Raw genomic sequence first — 18,779 nt, 5'->3', positions numbered from 1 at the left:
AAGCCCAGATCCAGTGTCATATTCCCTGCCTTCTCACCACCTGGAGTAGTTTCTCTTTTTTCTGGGAAACTTCATTATGAGGTTGAGGATATTCATTCTTTGTCTCCTCCACAGGCTGTGAATGACAATATTGACTCATTTAATGTTCATAAAACCCAATGTCATCATTATTCATTGTCCTTCTCTTATAGGTGAAGAAGCTGAGACAGAGAGATCCCCCAAATCACCCTGGTATTAGGGGCTCCAAAGAGATTCAAACCCAGGCAGAGCCTATGTTCTCAACTACTATAATACGTGGTCTCTAATTAGAGCCTAAATAGTAATGACATTGATTATTCCATTCAACACAAAATTCAGAAGTAGGTGATGCTATATTCTGTTGCAGCAGCAACTCAGAGGCCTTAAGATTCTTGGATTTCTCCAAGATTCTCTTATCTTCATGATCACAAAATGGCTGCCAGGGCCTTGTTCTCACATGACAGCTCCAAGAGAGGGAGGAAGGAGGCGCTTCTTCCACACTTCTGAAGCTCCCCACAGACTTTCCTGATCATCTCACTGGCCTATACTGGGTCACATGACAACTACTAGCCCAGTCACTAACTAGAGGGGCCTGATAACCTACATTTCGTTCAGACTTGGGGTTTATTTTTTTATTTTATTTTTTTTTGTTTTTTTTTTAAATGAATTTCTTTTTAAATTTTAGTTAATGAACATACAGTGCGATATTAGTTTCTGGAGAATTTAGTGACTCATCACTTACCTACAACAAGTCCCAGGTCTTGATTTGGAGGTTGGGCCCATTTTCTCTGAGCACATGGCTGCCTACTATGTGAAGGAAACCAGGGTTCTTTTAGCCTCGAGGGAGAGTGCTAAAAGAGGGAGTTTGGCTCTTGGCCAAGCAATCAGTATTTCTCCCACAGTGGTAAGCCCTCAAAACCCCTGAAATAAAGTCACACAGAGACCCTGTTCATCATAAGGATTCAGAGACCCCAAGGGCCACTTTCTCAGGCTTACATAATGTGGGTAGACTTGCCTTGTCTCTCCCAGGACACTCAGGACACTCTGAGGTCCCAGGGGAGGTCTCAGGGCAAGAGAATAGCATGCCAATTCTCCCCACTCAGCACCCTTTATCCCCCACACATGCAGATGCTGGGGTGACCAGAAGGGGCTGGTGATGGTGGAGCTGCCACACCGTCTCTTGTCCCCTGTATCTGCATGAAAGGGAAAGAAATGTGTTGAATGTAAACATTATATAAACATTTATGTAAAATGTTGCTGTCTTACTTGGGAGGTCTACCACAGCCAAGTTTGATCCCAGATATACCTCCATGCCTCTACGCATGCCTCCATGCCTCCTTATAGATGAGGAACCTGATACGAGGGACATTTGCCTTGGGAAATTATTTTTCACTCAATGATTTGAGAGAAAAAACAATTTTCTCTTTTTTATATTCTCCGAATCTAATTCATTTTACCTCCCTTTTTTATACTAAAACAAATGCAGGGGCACCTGAGTGGTTCAATTGATGAAGCATCTACCTTTGGCTCAGGTCATGATCTCAGGGTCCTGGGATCGAGTCCTGTGTCAGGCTCCCTGCTTAGTGGGGAGTCGACTTCGCCCTCTTCCTCTGCCTCTCCCTCTGCTCGTGCACTTCCTCTCAAATAAATAAATAAAATATTTTTTAAAAAACCCTCCTAAACCAAATGCATATATTATGCTGAAGGAGAGAGAGCATCCAGTGAATTTTTAAGAGATTTTTTTCTGCTTGTCTTACTTTGGGTTGTGAGCCTCCTCCCCAAGGTCCTCTATGGGCATCCTGACCCTCTTCTGCCATCAGGAGGATTGCTGATAGAAAGATCCTGAACACGGTCTCAGGAGGCAGAGAGCCCTGCACTCAACTCTTGTGGCTACTAACTAGCCACGTGATCTTGGGCAAGCCACTTCACCTCTCTAACTACCAGTTTCTTCATCTATCATAATGGATAATAATATATACAGAGGGATGCTGGAGGTATGACTTGATTCTAAAGTCCCTGTCCCAAAGCTGGCACACAGTAGGTGCTCTGTGCTCTCTTCCCAGAAACCCGCCTCGTCATTCCGGACATGGCCGACTCTCCACCTAAATCACACTCAGAGGCAGTTCCATAAACAAGGATGGTTTAATACATTTCAGCACATTTCCGTTCAACAATATTATATGAAAATATAATTCTTTATTAAAACAGCAAGGCATAATCATCACTGCTACTCCCAAAACATTGTGTTTATTTTTAAAAAACAACACACACACACACACCCCAAGATCAAGGACTTTGGCAAGACACTTCAACTCCCAGAGCCTGTTTCTCCATCTGGAGAATGGGCAGGTGGGATGTCCCCAGCTCATTGTGGGCAGGGCCAGCTGGCAACAGGAGAAGACCCTGGGTGGCGCTGGGACTTGCAGTGAGCAGCTTACTCCTCTTCCTGCCCAGGACTGTCCAAGAGAAAGTCTCGGGGTGGTGCTGGCCTGGCTGTAACGCCTCTGCAACACTTGCTTGTCTCATTTTATAACAGAAGAGACAGAGCTCAGTCTCTGAGCCTTGGCGACACGGGCAAGGAGGCCGTCCCACCACCACCCTGCCCCCCAGCAAATGTATTTTTCACAGCCACTTTCTATTTTTGGCAGCGAGTGATACATGTTGTCCCTTACTGGCAGTGGTGGAATAAAGTTCCCCTTTTAAGCAAATTTAAAGTTTAAACAATGAGTCTGTTTTAAAGGAAAATATCTGGTAAATACAATACAAAGTAAAGCAAAAACAAAACCATAATCATGCCAATAGGGAGGAAACACTTCGTTAGGTCGACCTAAGAGCATTTCTGACACGTGTCCTGCAATTTTGTGATTCTAAAGCAAAGTATGAAGAAATACAATGATGTCCGGGTACCTTCCTAAGTAACCTGTAGCAAGGAGCTAGCACACTCATCTTTCCTGCTTTACTCTGTACCTTATATTTATAGTGATTTTTTTTTAAAAGAAGAAAGAAAACGGGGGCAGGGGGGCGAGGGGAGAATAAAGATTAAAATAAGGGAGGGTTTAAAGCATCGTCCCCCCAGCTCTACTTCAATATCTCTGGTACCAGCTGGGGCTGCCTGGTGGGAGAACCATCTCTTCCTAATATCTGTGGCTCCAAGGAGGTGCCACCTTTAAAAGGAACTGGCCTTTTTGGGAACATAGGTGAGAATCTAGTCCCAGTGACAGGGCCACCGTGGTTTGGCAGGGGGAAGATAAGGGCTTTTCCCCAGCACACTGGGGTACAGCCTTGCACGAGAGATCTTCCTGCATCTATTTCTGCCAGCCTTCTTCCTTCCCTTCCAAGCCAGGAGGCAGCTACGGTTGCCATGGAAACCGGCTCCCGTCCTCCCACAGAAGGCTGCCAACACTGATTTCCTGCAGAGTTAAGAAGCAGGCGGCAGCGGGGGTCACCCAGGCGTGAAGATGGGTTTCCCTGGGGATATCCTGCCTCCTGCCAATCACAGTGTCTGTCTGGGAATCCTGGGGGTGCCTGGAGGCTGAGGGCCAGGGAAGCCCCCAAGCCCAGGCGCTGCTCCGAGCAGAGATCAGCCCCTGGAACATTCAGAGATCTCAGGCCTCTCCATCCTCCTTCCAGCTAAGGCTACAGGGACCGAGCTATGTGTGCATCCATATGCCTGGGCCTCGGGGGATGCAGCCAGCCATGGGTGCCTCTGGCTCCTCAGCCCTCCGATGCGAAACAGAACCGCCCCTCCACCACCCCCGAACCCAGGAACGCAAAGCTGCCCATCTAGCATGTGCTACTGGGACCATAATTCCGCCAAATCCTACCATCGCGTTACCTCTCTGAACCCGTTTCCTCATCTTATAAAGGCGTCACCGTCCTCTCTTCACAGAGATGCAGCGAGAAGCACAAATCCTGTATCTAAACTGCTCCTGTCACAGGCATTTAGAGGGTCCTCAATAAACAGGACCTAACGTGAATAATACTACCTAACATCATAATAAAGGTTTCCAGGCAGTTTTTCTCTCTGACCTGTTTTTTTCCCCCCTAGGGCTGATACAAAGGCAAGTTTTCATCCTTGATCTGTTTGTTTAAACAGCAGTGTATCCAAGATAGTGGATCAAGATCCACTATCCAAGATAGTGTATCCAAGATGGTCCTGGACCACTGGTCTGAGGACAAATGAGTAGGTTCCTGACACCTCCTACAGTATCGCTCCTAAGAGTTAGACCTGGATTCTCAAACTGGAATGCCTTCAGGGCCAGGAGGGATTGTGAATAGAGAAGCAGGAAGAACAATTTCCACCAAGTGGAAACCCTAGTGAGGCAGCATGCACTCTCCCTGGATAAGGGAATGGGCTGCTGCTCAGCTGTGGCCAACAGTTGCTCTTGGGAATACAGGCTCAGTGTGGCCAGATCTTCCAAGTTTTCAAGAGAAGCTGGACATTTTAAATGAACTCTCTCAAAGATGACATAACAACTAATATATTTTTTCAGAAGTGTAAGCCAAACAAAACAGGTCTGCCAATTGATCATGCTACAGCTGGAGCTTCCAAGCTAGGATGCAGAACACCAAAACCTCTTTTTTTTTTTTTTTTTTTTTTGGCTTGACCATTCCAAGGAGCCCTGGCTGGTTCCTTCCATCGGGGCCATCCTGTTGGGGTTGCCTTTCTTATTTCCTACTCAAGACCCGACACTGGGAAAGCTCTCCCATCTGTAGTGCATACGTCTAGAACAGAGACTTCTACTCAGAGCCCAGTCTTTGGAGGGGACTCACGATCTCCACCTTTGCATTAGCCTTTGGGAAAACCTTGCTGAATTTTCTCAAGTGTTGATGTGAATGGAGAGATGAGGGAAGTGTCTAGTGAATGGGGCACCCAGGGAAGAGATATTCCAAGGGACTCCTTTGGTGTTGGCTAGTTTAATAATAATTTGGGGACATAGCTTATTTCAATAGATAGCCTGTGAGGTCATGACTGACTCTTTCATGGCCAGCATCTGCTTTGATTGGCTGGGGCCTGGACCACTGCATCATCAAGGACTTGGCACCTTGGGGAGCTAGGGCAAAGCAGTAAGGACTCCTGCTTCTGCCCTGCCTGCCCCAGCTTTTGTGGATATCATAAGGTGGGGGTAAGGGGTTGCGGGGGAGGGAACAAGGGAAGCTGGGAGCAGAAAGAGACTCATTTTGGAACTCAACCATAGCAGCAGACAATTAATTCATAGAGCTTTTGGTGTCCTTTATCCATCCTCCTCCTCTCACCTTGCCTTCATTCCCCTCCACCAGACACAGCCTTCTAGGAAAAAATCAGGAAAGTGGTCATGCTGGCCTCATTGGGTGTTCAAAGCTCCTGCACCCAGGGCAGACGCAGACATGGGAAGCTAGGTGATGGGGGGCTGGCTGGGTGGAGGCAAGTGTGTGAAGCCCTGTCTGCTCCTGGAGCTCATGGTCGAGTGCGGTAACGGACAGGCACGTCGTGTTCCGGCTGCATCAGCCCGAAGCCGTACCTGCTGAGGTCGAACTCTGGGATCTCCACGTCTGGGTTGATCAGCTCCAGATCCAAGTGCACCAGCACAAGGAACACGAATCTGCAGAGAGATGGCATTGAAGGTGTGCAAGACTGGAAGACCCAGAGGCTTCTCTGGAATAAGGCAGGAAGGCAAAGGCTTCCTCTTGTGTCTGACCCCAGCATTCACTTTGGGAAAAGTGGGAGCAGAAGAGAAAGAGAGCACAGGTGATTGCTGCCCAGCCAAAGTCCATGAGCAACTCTACATCTGTGGCTAGGAGGCCTGCCGACGAGTGCTGCTGGTCAGCGTGTGAGCAGAAGTGACAAGTGTCGACTCCACACCAAAGATCGCTCCATTGGCATGAGACTCTCGGTGTGCTCTCTGCCTGACAGCTGTGTGTACCACGAGTTGTGGTGGTGGAGCAGGTAGATGGAATGAGCCCCACCCCTGAGTCTGTGTATGGAGGGGAGGGGCCCCCTAAACCCATAGCCCACTTTGTGAGTGGGAACTAAACCCCTGTTGTCACAGGCCACTGAGATGGGGGGGGGTCATTTGTTACAGCAGCATAGCCTGACTCAGTGACACTTTCTGACACCCCAAGACCATGTTCCTCCCCATTCAGCTCTTAGAACCCTTACTGTCTACTCTGGCCAGTGGTTGCCCTTGTGAGACTGGGGAAAGGCACCCCTGCACCAAGACCTCTCACTGCCGCCTGTGGGAAAACTGTCCTCTGCGGGAAAACTGTCCTGACGAGCAAATGAGCCACGTGCCAGATGTAATCAGGGTGCCAGCATATGTGGTGGCAGCCCCACCTGATGTGACCTATGGGATGTTCCTGCCTGCCTGCCTGATCTTACTCCCCACTGCCTATGTCTGTAGGGTTAGGACTGCATCTTCGACCAGCAAACACCCCTCCGCCACCCCCATTGCCACCCAGGTGCCAGTGAGGAACTAAGCACACGGCAAGGATGCTCTACATGGAGAAGAGGGAAGACGACAATAGAGCGAAGTCCATGCCCTTGATCGCGGAGCTAGGCAAACTGAGCTCTGCCTCTTGAGCCTCATCAAGTTTCTTTCCTAGTCTGGCCTCAGTTTCCCCATCTAGTCAAAGAAAGTCAAAGAAACGGGATGGGTCCCTCCCAGCTCTGAACCTGTAGGATGCTGGAGAATGAGGTGATACAGGGTGGGGAGTTCTGTACCCACACCTGGATTTGGATTCTGGCGCCTCCCTTCATCCAGGTGCATGGTCCTGGTGGCAAATGGTCTGACCTCTTGAGTCAGTACTGGACTGACCCCTACTGAGCAGGGTTGCGCAACAGTGAAGGGAGATGCTAGGTGCCACCACTGTGCTAAGCATCTAGCATCCGAGATCTGGGGGCCGAGGCTCTTGGGATCCAGGGAAGAGAATTTATAAGGCACTTGAGTGCACAGGCATTAAAATAACCAAGGGGTGGGGCACCTGGGTGGCTCAGTGGTTGAGCATCTGCCTTTGGCTCAGGTTGTGATCCTGGGGTCCTGAGATCCAGTCCCACGTCAGGCTTCCCACAGGAAGCCTGCTTCTACCTCTGCTTGTGTCTCTGACTCTCTCTGTCTCTCATGAATAAATAAAATCTAAAATAAATAAATAAATAAATAAATAACCAAGAGGGAACAATGACATTGGGCCAGTTCCTGCCGAGGGGGTTCTGAACATGCACAGCAGCTGCAAATGGACAGCAATGGTCAGCTGCACAGGGTGTCCAGTGTTTGGTATTTGGACACCAGGTCTGGAGGGAAGAGCTCATTGCCAGATCTGATTATTTCAAAGACATCAGAAATCTGGCTTTTATGTGAGATCTTCTGATTCTTAAAAGTTAGCACACCTTTTCAAAAACATGAATAAACAGATCTGTGGGCAAGAGGTGGCTCATGGGCTGTTTGGAGCCTCTGCCCATTTTCCTGGCTGAGAACCCTTGGGCTCTGGAGAGGAGGGCATGAGCCAACCAGCTGGAGCAGGAGCCTCCCCCGCCAGGCCCGCACCTCCCCACCCCCACACACTCACTGTTTGATGCTGCTAATGGCGTAAGCCTTCCCCAGGCACTGGTTGTGCCCAGCTCCCCACGGCATGCTATAATTTTTCAGTCGCTTCCCGTCCTTGTAAAAGTCTTTCTTCTCTGACCCATCAGAGTTCAGAAATCGGTTATATTTAAACACCTGAAACAGGAAGGAGGTTTCTGACTTTCTGACTCCACCCCCACAACACCCAGGCCCAAAGAAAACTGTGTCAGGATGTTCCTCGAAGTCTTATTTATAAGAGGGAAAAGCTGAAAACAATGTAAAGGTCAATCAATAGGGGATTGGTTCAAAAATTATGGTGGCTATTTACAAGGTTGAGCTTGGTCTATGTGTACTCACACAGAATTTTTTAGACTGGTTGTTGAGCGAAAAAAGCAAGTTCGGAATAGCATGTATTGTGTGATCCTGTCCATACATCTATCTATTTGTATGTGTGTGTGTTGTGTGTGTATCTGTTAAGGAGTAACAATAATTTAAAGGATAAATTCTGTGGAACTGGAGAGTAAAGGGAATAAAGAAAAAATTTTACTTTTAAACACATGTGTCTGTATATTTCTATTTCATAAATATATATTACTTAGGCAGTTTAAATTTAAAAATAAAAATTATTTTTAGAGGCACTTGGCTGGCTCCATTGGTAGAGCATGCAACTCTTGATCTCTGGGTCCTGAGTTCAAGCCCCATGTAGGGCATAGAGATTACTTAAAAAATATATTTTTAAAAAAGAGGATGCCAATTTCCTTTGGTTACATTGTAGAATGGTAAAGTGAAGATTGTATCTGAGCACAGGGCAAAGAGTGGGAGATGAATGAAAAATGGGTGGTAAGATAAATGAATGCACCAGTGGACATAGAGGTGGAAGGGTGGCTTGATGGATGGGTGAATTGATGGATGGGTGCATGGGTGGGTGAATGGGTGGGTAGATAGGTAGGGTGATGGATCTGGCACATAGTAAACACCCAAATTTGTTAGAAATTGTAAAATTCTGACCCATCTCAAAGTCCAGGGAGAGAGAAAAGTGTTGAGGAGCTGACGTCGTAACATTCCCAAAATAGGGAAATTGCTCAGCTATCACTTACAAAGCACTCCACATGTGCCAGGCACTATTAAGGCCTTTCTTACATGCTCTCATTTAATCTTCCTGACAACCCTGTGAGGCAGGTCCATTTCACAGGGGAGAGAACAGAGACATGGAGAGGTGAAGTAATCTGGGCACGGCCACACAGCAAACAAAGAGCAGGAGTGGGCTGCCACTCAGATCTGGCTAAAAGCCAAAGCCACTGATTCCCCCCACCCCCACCCTTGTGGTCCCTAGTATGTAATTCACCTCTGGGTCTGTGTAGATTTCTGGGTCTTTCTGGGGACTCAGGAAGGGAAAGAGGAGGAGGCGGTCTCCACGTCGCAGGCTGAACTCCCGCCCGTCTGCCATGGGCATGGCCAGGTCCACCATGACCTCCCGGGTAATGAAGGGCGCAGCGGTGAGCCTGAGGCTCTCACTCAGCACACTATCTGCACAGGCAGGTACCAGGAAGCGTCAGCAGCTGTCCTCTCACACACTCAAACGCCACCCCCAGCCCTCATTTTAGGAAGGTGGGCAGGCTCAGAGAGGGTACATAACTTGTCCATCATCACACAGTGAGGCCAAAAAAGGCCAAGTGATGAGATACGACTACTATGGTCCTCAGACCTTGGATGTGAGGGTTTGGTCTGACTCTAAGAGACTTGTGAGGGGCTGTGGGAGCCAGGGAGATATCAGAGGAGACTAGGGGAAAGCAGGGCCATCAATATTGGTTGTTCCTATCTGCCCGGCTTATATTCCTCATCTGGGAATAGTTCCCTGGTTTTCTTCTGGGGATCACCCCTCTCTCACTCTCAGAGGTTGGGCTGTTGACTTCACTCCCGATTCCATGGGCTGTGTGTGATTGGCCCATCAGAGCATCCCAACCCTCTGCACCCCGACATTGGTTCAAGATGGGCATATAACTCAAAGAGAGCCAATAAGACACATTCCTGGGACTTTGGGTAGGAATGTTGCAGAGCGGCACACCCTCATGGGGCTGATAGCACGTCAGCCTAGACCCGTTGGTGGCTAACCTGTGGGCCTGAGACCAGAGCCAACCCAGCAGAGCAGGGCTGACAGAGGGAGCACTGAGTCCTGATGATGCTGCTACAGCACCTGGGTCCACCTGTGTCTGAAGCTAGTAACGTCTGAACTTTTCAGTTAATGCCCTCAAAAAGTCCTTTTTCTGCTTCAGCCAGTTTAAGTTAGGTTTTCTGCCAATTGCAACCACAAATTTACTGAGTCCATGAGTCCTGAGCAGCTGAGACAGAGGCATAGAGATGCCAGGTCTAAGAAGATAGGAGGTCTGGGGGACCCTAGGTCAGAGGACGCTGATGGATCGTGCACGATGGGATACCATGCTGGGAAAGGCTTAGGACGCCCACAGTGACGCAGTCTTTGGGGCTAATTTGGAGGATCTGTCCCTCTCACCGAGCACAGGCATGCTGTCCAAAAGCTTCTGGGGGAGGGTGGTCATCTGTGAAATGGGCTGCTCTGCTCTGGAGAGGAGCTGCTTGAACTCTCCACGGACAGCAGCCAAGGCCTCAGGATTCTTGAGGAGGAAGATCAGAAGCCAGAAGGCAGCAGGTCCCATATTCCCCTGCAATGAGAAGGAGCCACTGTTATACCCCCAAGAGGGCAGGCCTGGGGTGATGGCTGATGTGTCTGTGCCACAGACACAGCCGTGGCCAAGGCAGAGAGGTTCCCACACCTGCCAAACATCTAGGCATGACTCATGTTTATCTTCAGCTCCGGCCGTGGCCCAAATACACTCTGGGGCTTTGGTGTAGCCCAATGCCTAATTCAGGGCTATTCTTGGCATCCCTGACCTTGAGCAAAATCATTGATCTGAGCTCACATGGGTAATCTTCACAGCTAGTCAGCAAAGAAGTGTCAGAAGTAGGGAACAAGGTGTTTCTGTTAAGATTATGGTTGACATTTGAGGATAACTGTGTCCTCAGCCCTAATTCTCCACCCTTCCCTGTACCCATGCCCCTTACCACGGACTTGGCACTTCCTTCCTCCCATTTCAGAGACAGAGTGTATTTCCCCAGCTCTGTCAATCTGTGACTGCTTTGGCCAAAGGAATGAAGCACAACTGACAGAGTAGCAGCATTAAGTCCAGGTCTTAAGAGACCTTGTGTGTTTCTACCTGCCCAGCTGGCTTGCTGGTCCCACGAGGAGGATGTGAGACATGTGTGGCAGGGCTGGCTGTCCAGCTGACCTCGTCTAGAGCAGCTGACACCCAGCAGCCCCACAGACACGTGAGTTAAATCATTGCTCATCAGTGTGTGCCAGTGGGTCTTTGTGGTTGGTTGGTACACAACAATAGCAAAGTGACGTATCATCTGGACATTGACTTTCAAGTATTTGAGTATTGTGTATATATGAAGCAAAGAAGCCATCATCAACGAGGACTGTGAAAGCTAGTCATTTCTTGAACAAAAATTACATAAAAATTCCCAATAGTTCAGTAATTAGGAAAATGAATAAAATTTCTTGCTCCAAGACTTCAGCCTAGTGGAACGTTTTAATATTCAGGTGTTTAGCGTGTGGCTAGAACATGTGTGGGGGTCCCAGAAACGAGCTCCAGGAATGGGTGAAATACCAACTTGCCTCGAGTTGGGGCAAGATTTTTGCCAATCTTGATAACGTATTTCCCCAGTAATTCTCTTACAGACATAATCGAACACAGACCAAAGGACATTTGCAGGAGGATATTGATCACGGTGCTGACATAACAACAAAAAGACTGGAAGCATCCTCAATGTCTATCAATAGATCAATGAGATCAAGGATGATCCATCCTCAGGATGACGACACAGAAGTCATTAAAAGGCACTGGCTCTGTGTGTACCGACGGGATGGTAGCCAAGATGCACAGAAGCACGACGTGGACCAGGGGTTCCCTGTGCTCCCATTGATGTGTATGTTTGCAAAGTGATCACATGATGCAGCACAGGCCATCTCTAGAAGGAGCCTCTGGGACACAAACTGCGAGGATGGGTTGGGGAGATACTGATTTTCACTGCATATGTCTTTTTAAACTGATTTTTAAAAATGGATACAGTACTTTAAAAAAAGATTTATTTATTTTTAGAGGAAAAGAGGGGCGAGGAGCAGAGGGAATGGGACAGAGAGCATCCTCAAGCAGATGTCCCACTGAGCATGGAGCCCAACATGGGGCTGGATCCCATGACCCCGAGATCATGACTCGAGCCAAAATCAAGAGTCGGATGCTTAACCGACTGAGCCCCCCAGATGCCCCTGGATGCAGTATTTTTAAGCAAAACAAAAATGAGTATTTTTATAGTGATCTGCAATGACAAGGAGAAATACTCAGGACATAATATTAAGTAAAATTAAAACTTGGGATTTTAAAGACTGCATGATCCTCATCACAGAAGAAAATGTGCAGAAAAAGGTAGCAAACAAATGCACCAGGGCATCAATGATGGTGACACAGATTTTGGTTTTTGTCTTCAGCTACTGTGAATTCAGCACCAAGGAGGTGCCACGTCTCCTCACTCAATCCTCCCCTCAAGCAGGCACCACTATCATCCCTTTCACTGAAAAGGAAAACCAAGGGCTCCCTAGTCCCAACTCATGGCCCAGCACACGGCAGGGGCTCAACGGCATTTGTCGAGTAAACATCTATGTTCTGAGGCAGCCTGGGAGGTGGGCTAGCAGAACCTTGGACCGGGCCAGGCAGAGCTGGGTTCAAATCCCAGCTCCCCACTTTCTGTGACTCTGGGTAAGTCATTTCCCACCCTGGGTCTCAGAACCTCCCTTCTGAGGGTCATGGGATCGAGCCCTGTGTTGGGCTCCACACTCAGAGTGGAGTTTGCTTAAGACTCTCTCTCCCTCTCCTTCTGCCCCTCACTGGCCCCTTCTCTAAAATAAATAAATCTTAAAAAAAAAAAAAAAAAGAGCCTTCCTCTTGGTAAAATGGGGATAACCTGCTCACTTCTGGGGTGGCCACAAGGGTCCACTGAGACTGGATACAGGCGACCTCCACATGCTGGGCACGGAGTAGGTGCTCAGAGTGGTTTCCTCTCCCAGCACTCTTCCTCCCCCTCCCCACCCTGTCCGAGAACAAGGGGGAACTTGGACATTCTGCGATTTCCTCCAGCACCTCAGGACCAGCAGAGGCAAGCAAGGTCACTCGCTGTCCATCACTTAAATAGGCACGGGAGGGTAGGTGATAAATAATTCAGCCTTGGGTTAACTCAATGCAAAGGCCATTTTATCTCGCCCGGACAGTCTAACAGGAACCACCGCTGATTAATTATGAAGTGGGAGGGGTGCGTGAGGCTGCTCAGTGATCTCTGCTTTCGGGAAAAAGCTGTGGCAAGTTAGGGAGGTGGCAAAGACTGCCTTCCACCCAACTGCACAGACGTGAGTGTGCATGTGTGCATGTGATCCCCCCCCCCCCCACTACAAGAGATCTTGAATTCACTACCCTGGAAATTGAGCTTTCTCCTGTAAGGGCCTTGCCTCAGTTTACCCAGGAGGACATGTCCCTCTAGCCTCATTCCCTACCCTTGCAGCCAAAGTCATTCACCCTGGAGCGTCTTCTTGGTGCTCTACTTTTTCTGTGAATGGTCATAGCTGACCTCCAGGGGGCACCCAAAGTGCTTCAGTTGAGCACCCGGTGACTACCTATGCACCACTTTTGTGGCCACCTCACCACATATCAGTAGGGTTGGGGGACCCCCACAGCCCTGCCTGCCCCGCATTCACTCCCTCGCCCATTCTCCTTCTAAGAACTACCTCCTCTTCACTCTGATCATCTGGGGCTGACCCACCCCATCTAGACCTCAGGTGTGGCCACGTGCCCCAGGCTAGGCCACTCTGAGTGATGCTCTCAGAGGGGACGTGTGACCCCAGCTGGGCCAATGAGCATCAGAGTTGGGATTTCTATGGGAATCCCAGGGAAGGAGAAGCCCTCCTCCGCGGGGACTGCCCAACTGCCAGGAGCCGCTGGTGGCCTTCACTGCCACCATCTGGGGAAGCCCATCTGGGGCTGGAGCCACCACAGAAGAAAGTAGAGCTGAAGGATGGGAGATCATAGATGATTTTTCATTTTTTATGATGAAAAAATTTTTTTGGGGGGGACACCTGGGTGGCTCAGTGGTTGAGTGTCTGCCTTCGGTTCAGGTCGTGATCCTGAGGTCCTGGGATCAAGTCCCACATCAGGTTCCCTATGGGAAGCCTGCTTCTCCCTATGCCTGCGTCTCTGCCTCTCTCTGTGTCTCTCATGAATAAATAAATAAAGTCTTAATAAAAAAAATTTTTTTTTGGTTTCAGGATCAACATGTTTGCCCACTGCCTAAAGGCTCAGAATTAGGAGGGGAGCCTAGACTGTCATGAACTCCTCTCTCTGCCCACCTGGTCCCCTCAGAGCCAGCCTCTGCACCTTGGGCTGCAGCCCACTGGGTGGTCCTCTAGGCCCCTGGATGCTGGAGCCTCTGCTGACCCCTCCGACATCACTCCTGACCGCACTCTGATCTGACACGAGCAATCTCAGCCATACCATTTTGCCACTTTGTGGAACTCTTCCTGCACCTGGCCTCTGGGGGGCCTCCCTCCCAGTCCCCCACCCCAGCCTCCAGCCCCCTGGCCATTCCTCCCCAGTCTCCTGTGTGGACTCCTCCCCATCTTCCCGACCCCCACGGCTGGAGAGGCCCAGGGCTTGGCCCCTTCTCTATCTACTCGAGCCCCGACGGTCTCCAGTCCAGTGGCTGCCAACCCCACTCCCACCCTGACAACTCCCAAATGCACATCTCCCTCCTGGACCTGCACCCTCAACTCTAGATTCTTCCTTACTCCAGGTGTACCCCCCTATCCCTCCACACAGTTCTCAGTTTCAAACTCAGAACACCCGAAACCAGCCCTCTGACCTCCTCCCCCAGGCTTGCCCCTTCCACCACCTTGCTCATCTGTTTCAGCATCTTCATCCTTCCTGTTGCCCAGACCAAAACCTGGAGGCATCCTCCAGGTGCCCTCCCTCAATGTCCCGCCCAGCAGCAAATCCTATTGGCTCTACCTAGAAATGTGTCCAGAATGCACTCATTCTCCCTCTGGGCCTCTGCGCCTACCCTGGTCCAGCACCATCCTCTCTTGCCTGGATACTGCAGTGGCCTGGTCTCTGGTCTCCCTGCCTCCACTTCTTCCTCTACAGCCTATTCTCAGTAATGTAGCCAGAATGATCCCTCCAAAGCAGATGGCAGGCCATGTTGCTCCTCTGTTCAGAGCTCTCAAAGAATTCCTTTCTCAGAGTAAAAGCCAAAGTCCTCCCCAAAGCTCACAGGGCCCTGCCTGGTCTGCCACCTGCTGTCTCTCTACCACATCACCCTCATCCCCACCTCAGGACCTTTGCACTTGCTGTACCCCCTGCTCAGATGTCTTCATCCTATGTATCTATATGGCTCCCCTCCGTCCCTTTCCAGGCCTTCCTTGACCACCCTATATAAAGTAGCCCTTCCCCATTCTCCTCTGCTATTCTTTCCCCTTCTTTATCGATTCTTTATGCAACTTGACTATATTTTATATGCTTACTTGTTTATCAATGGTCTTCTCCCAGAATATCAGCTCCTTAAGAGCAGGGATCTTTGGTCTGCTCACTGCTCTTTATCCCCAGGTTCTAGAATGGTGCCCAGCAAACAGTGGGCCCTCGCTAAGTATTTGTTGAACATGTCTCCTGAGCTCAAGTTATCTCTGGGCATGGTTACAGGCTTTATATCATCCCTTCTCTCTTCCTTGTCACAATGCCTTGAGGAAGGGACTGCTGTCTTCACTTTACTGTTGAGTAAACTGAGGCACCAAGAATTTAAGTGACTAATTTGCCAGGGAGTGGCACAGTCAAGATTCAAAGGCAGGCAGGTTGATCACAGAGCTTGCGCCTGCCTGAAACTAAGGGGCTACTATCTTGCTCCTGTTCTTAAGACTCAAGCTCTCGAAGTGTCTTCCCACCTGCCTGAATTCTGCACGCTGCCAACGACTCACAGTCAGAGGATGTCCTGTCCCCAAGTCGTGCTCAGTTCTCCCAGCCCCGCCAAAAGTTGTTCCCTAGACTTTCTGCCACTCAAGCCCCCAAGCCAGCATCCAGTTCTGCTGACAGAGGTCATTCTGCAATGGATTCTGGGGGCAGATTAGAACTCCAAGTCTCTGCCCATAAATATGTTATTAGGCACTAATGGGGCTCCACCTGCTGATTAAACCCAGCCCTTGCCCCTTGCCAGCCTTTGCCTGCAAGGACAGTTAATGGCTCTGAGAGAAAACTAAAAATAAGCTGCAAGTCGATGGGAAGGGAAGTACCCAGAAACGTCAGTCTGTGCAGCTGTCACTGCTGGGGAGGGGCCAAGAGAAGGGGTGGGACTCTGAGGTCCAGGAATGGACAGGAACCAGGTCTCGAGAAGCCGCATCCTGCATTGTGAGCCCTCTTTCTCTCACTCCGATATCCGGTCCATTACCACATCCATTGGCCCTGTCTTCTCTGTTTCTAGAATCCATCTACTTCCCCATCACCTCCATGGCCAGCACCTGGTCTTACCACCACTGTCTCCTCATTGGCATCCCTGCTTCTGCCTTTGCTCCTCAGATCCTGTCCCTCCTCTGCTTAGAACCCTCCCAGGGCTCCCACCTCACCCAGAGAAGAATCCCAAGTCCTTACTTACTGGGACCCACATGCTCCCCACGATCTCCTCCCTTGCTCCCAGCCCCTTGCCCCTTACTCTGCTTCAGCCACACTCAACTCCCTGCTATTGCTCAAACACTGGGTACGATACAACCTCAGGGCCTTTCCACACCAGAAGGCTCTATTCCCACATCCCCACCAAGCTCCCAACTTCAGCTCTTTCTTATCAGCCAAATATCTCCTCAGAGAAGCCTCCCCAACCACCTTGGCTCCAGTGGACCTCCAGGATCTATTTGTGACTCTATTTTACATCCTGCATATCCACATTTAAATCAGCCTGTATGTGTTTCTGTGACTGTCTGCCCCCTCCCCCTCCCCACAGCCAGCTAAAACTCAAGCAACAAAAGCAGGTCTTTGAGGCCTATGGTAAGTTTTCAAAGGAACTTTTAAATAATTCTTCAAAATGACTGTTCTGCATACTTCAAAAATGTCAAGGTCATGAAAAACAATGAGAGGCACAGAAGCTGCTCCATATTAAAGAAAACCCAAAAGACAGAATGACTGAATGTACCGTGTGATCCTGGACTGATGTCGGACCAAGCCGAGCCATAAAGGACATTACTGGGACAATTGGCAAAACTGAAATAGGGACTGCCGATTACAGGCTGATCCTGCATCTAGGTTAATTGTCCTGAATGTAATCATTGTCCTGTGTCACAGAAGGGAAAATTCTTGCTCCTAGGAACTTACACTCAAGTAATTAGGGTTAAAGAGCCATGATGTCTGCAACTTATTTGCAAATGGTTCAGTAAAATAATCATAGGACAGAGAGAAGAGGAGGAGGGAGAGAGAGAAAGCACACGTGGTCAAATGTTCAAAACTGGGAAATCAAGTTGAAGTCTATATACATGTTTGTTAAACTATTCACACAGCTCTTCTCTAAGTTTGACATTTTTCCAAATTAAATGAATACTGAATAAGCGATCCTTTTGATGATAACGGTCTGACAGTTTGGAAAGTCAGGGAACTGGGCAGACAGCTGGGTCTCTATGTTCACATACCCACCCCCATGCTCATGTAGACCAACACTCACAAATGCACATACGCACACATGCACACTCGTACGCACAGGCGTGGGTGTGCCTGACAGCACACACAGGCAGACACTCATGCACTCACATGCACAACCACACCTGTGGGCCCCCACCCGGTCATGCACCCATGCCCACCTGTGTGGCCCAGAGCTGCAGCACTAGAGCCCGGGCCTGCATGTCCGCCGAGACGCCTATCTCCTCCAGGTGCAGCAGGTAACTCTCCAGCCAGTTGCTCCGGTGGGCCCGTGTAGCCAGCCTGGCTGGTGACAACAGCTTCCACAAGCGACCTTTGACTCTGCACGCTTGGTCCTTATCCCCTACAGGGGCAGAGCACAGAGGGTGGGGGTTATGGGGCCACCCTCAGGCCAGGGCCTCCCAGCCCTATGTTCCCTAAGGCCAACGGTCTTCCAGGAGTCACTCCTGGGGGCAGGGAAAGAGGCTCTGGGGAAGGCCTTTATTATTTTTTTTAATTACTTATTTATTTATGATAGTCACAGAGAGAGAGAGAGAGAGAGAGAGAGAGAGAGAGAATGAGAGGCAGAGACACAGGCAGAGGGAGAAGCAGGCCCCATGCACTGGGAGCCCGATGTGGGATTCGATCCCAGGTCTCCAGGATCGTGCCCTGGGCCAAAGGCAGGCGCCAAACCGCTGCGCCACCCACCCAGGGATTCCCTGGGGAAGGCCTTTAAATGCTGACCTGTTACCACCTGTCTCTCCCCCAGTGGACAGGAGTGAGCAACCTTGTCTGTTTTATTTCGCTCTGTGTCTCCAGCACCTGGCCCACAGTCTATAATCAATCGGTATGCCTTCAGTGAATGGTGTTTCTTACACAGTAGGGGAAGGAACACAAGACACTGAGCAGCATCCTCTCTTCCTGGGTTCCAAATCCCAAGCGATGCCAGCCCGAGCATGCACATGGAGACCCTATGAGCAGACTTAGCACAGCTGCATTCAGGAGACACTGGGAAATAACCTAACAGACACCAAGAAGGGACAGATGGATCTAGGGGTTTCACACTGACTACCTCCAGGGAAGGCAGGGAAAGTAAATGAGGGACGAGGGCCAAGAAGGGGCCATGGGGAACGGGTAGGGTGGCCTCTTCTCAGCCCCGTGGACCTCGATAGAGCACCTTGATCCAGCATGGCCAGAGAAACTGAGTTTTCAGAAGATGAAAATCCAGATGTTCATGCAGAATCTTCCCATGTCTTCTAAGGTTAGTATCTGAGCAAGAAATGTTAATCACTGTGCAGGCCACAAATGCATCTCTAAGGCCAGCTTCGGCCTATGGATCACCCGTTGACAGTCACCATGAAATAAACAGTGGTGTGTCACTGCTCTGGAGCACCATGCACTGGTGGAAACTGATGTACGGATCCAGATGAGCCCACGAGAGCAGACCATTGAGCATGTG

General features: G+C 49.7%; 1 protein-coding gene across 1 annotated transcript in view; it reads right to left on the bottom strand.

Moving 5' to 3' along the window:
* Positions 1-2,141: 2,141 nt before the first annotated feature.
* The window catches only part of PTGIS (prostaglandin I2 synthase), a 40,297-nt gene continuing 23,659 nt past the window's right edge, over positions 2,142-18,779 (bottom strand). The window contains exons 6-10 of the mRNA XM_072735587.1: positions 17,503-17,684; positions 10,066-10,234; positions 8,902-9,083; positions 7,561-7,712; positions 2,142-5,600 (exon numbers count right to left, since the gene is read on the bottom strand). Of these exons, the coding sequence (XP_072591688.1) occupies positions 5,456-5,600; positions 7,561-7,712; positions 8,902-9,083; positions 10,066-10,234; positions 17,503-17,684 (830 nt within the window). The 3' untranslated portion in view covers positions 2,142-5,455. The remainder of the gene's footprint in view (positions 5,601-7,560; positions 7,713-8,901; positions 9,084-10,065; positions 10,235-17,502; positions 17,685-18,779) is intronic.

Source organism: Vulpes vulpes, chromosome 14 (assembly GCF_048418805.1).
Source record: "Vulpes vulpes isolate BD-2025 chromosome 14, VulVul3, whole genome shotgun sequence".
Classification (NCBI taxonomy): Eukaryota; Metazoa; Chordata; class Mammalia; order Carnivora; family Canidae; genus Vulpes; species Vulpes vulpes.
This window is presented reverse-complemented; position numbering and strand designations above follow the sequence as displayed.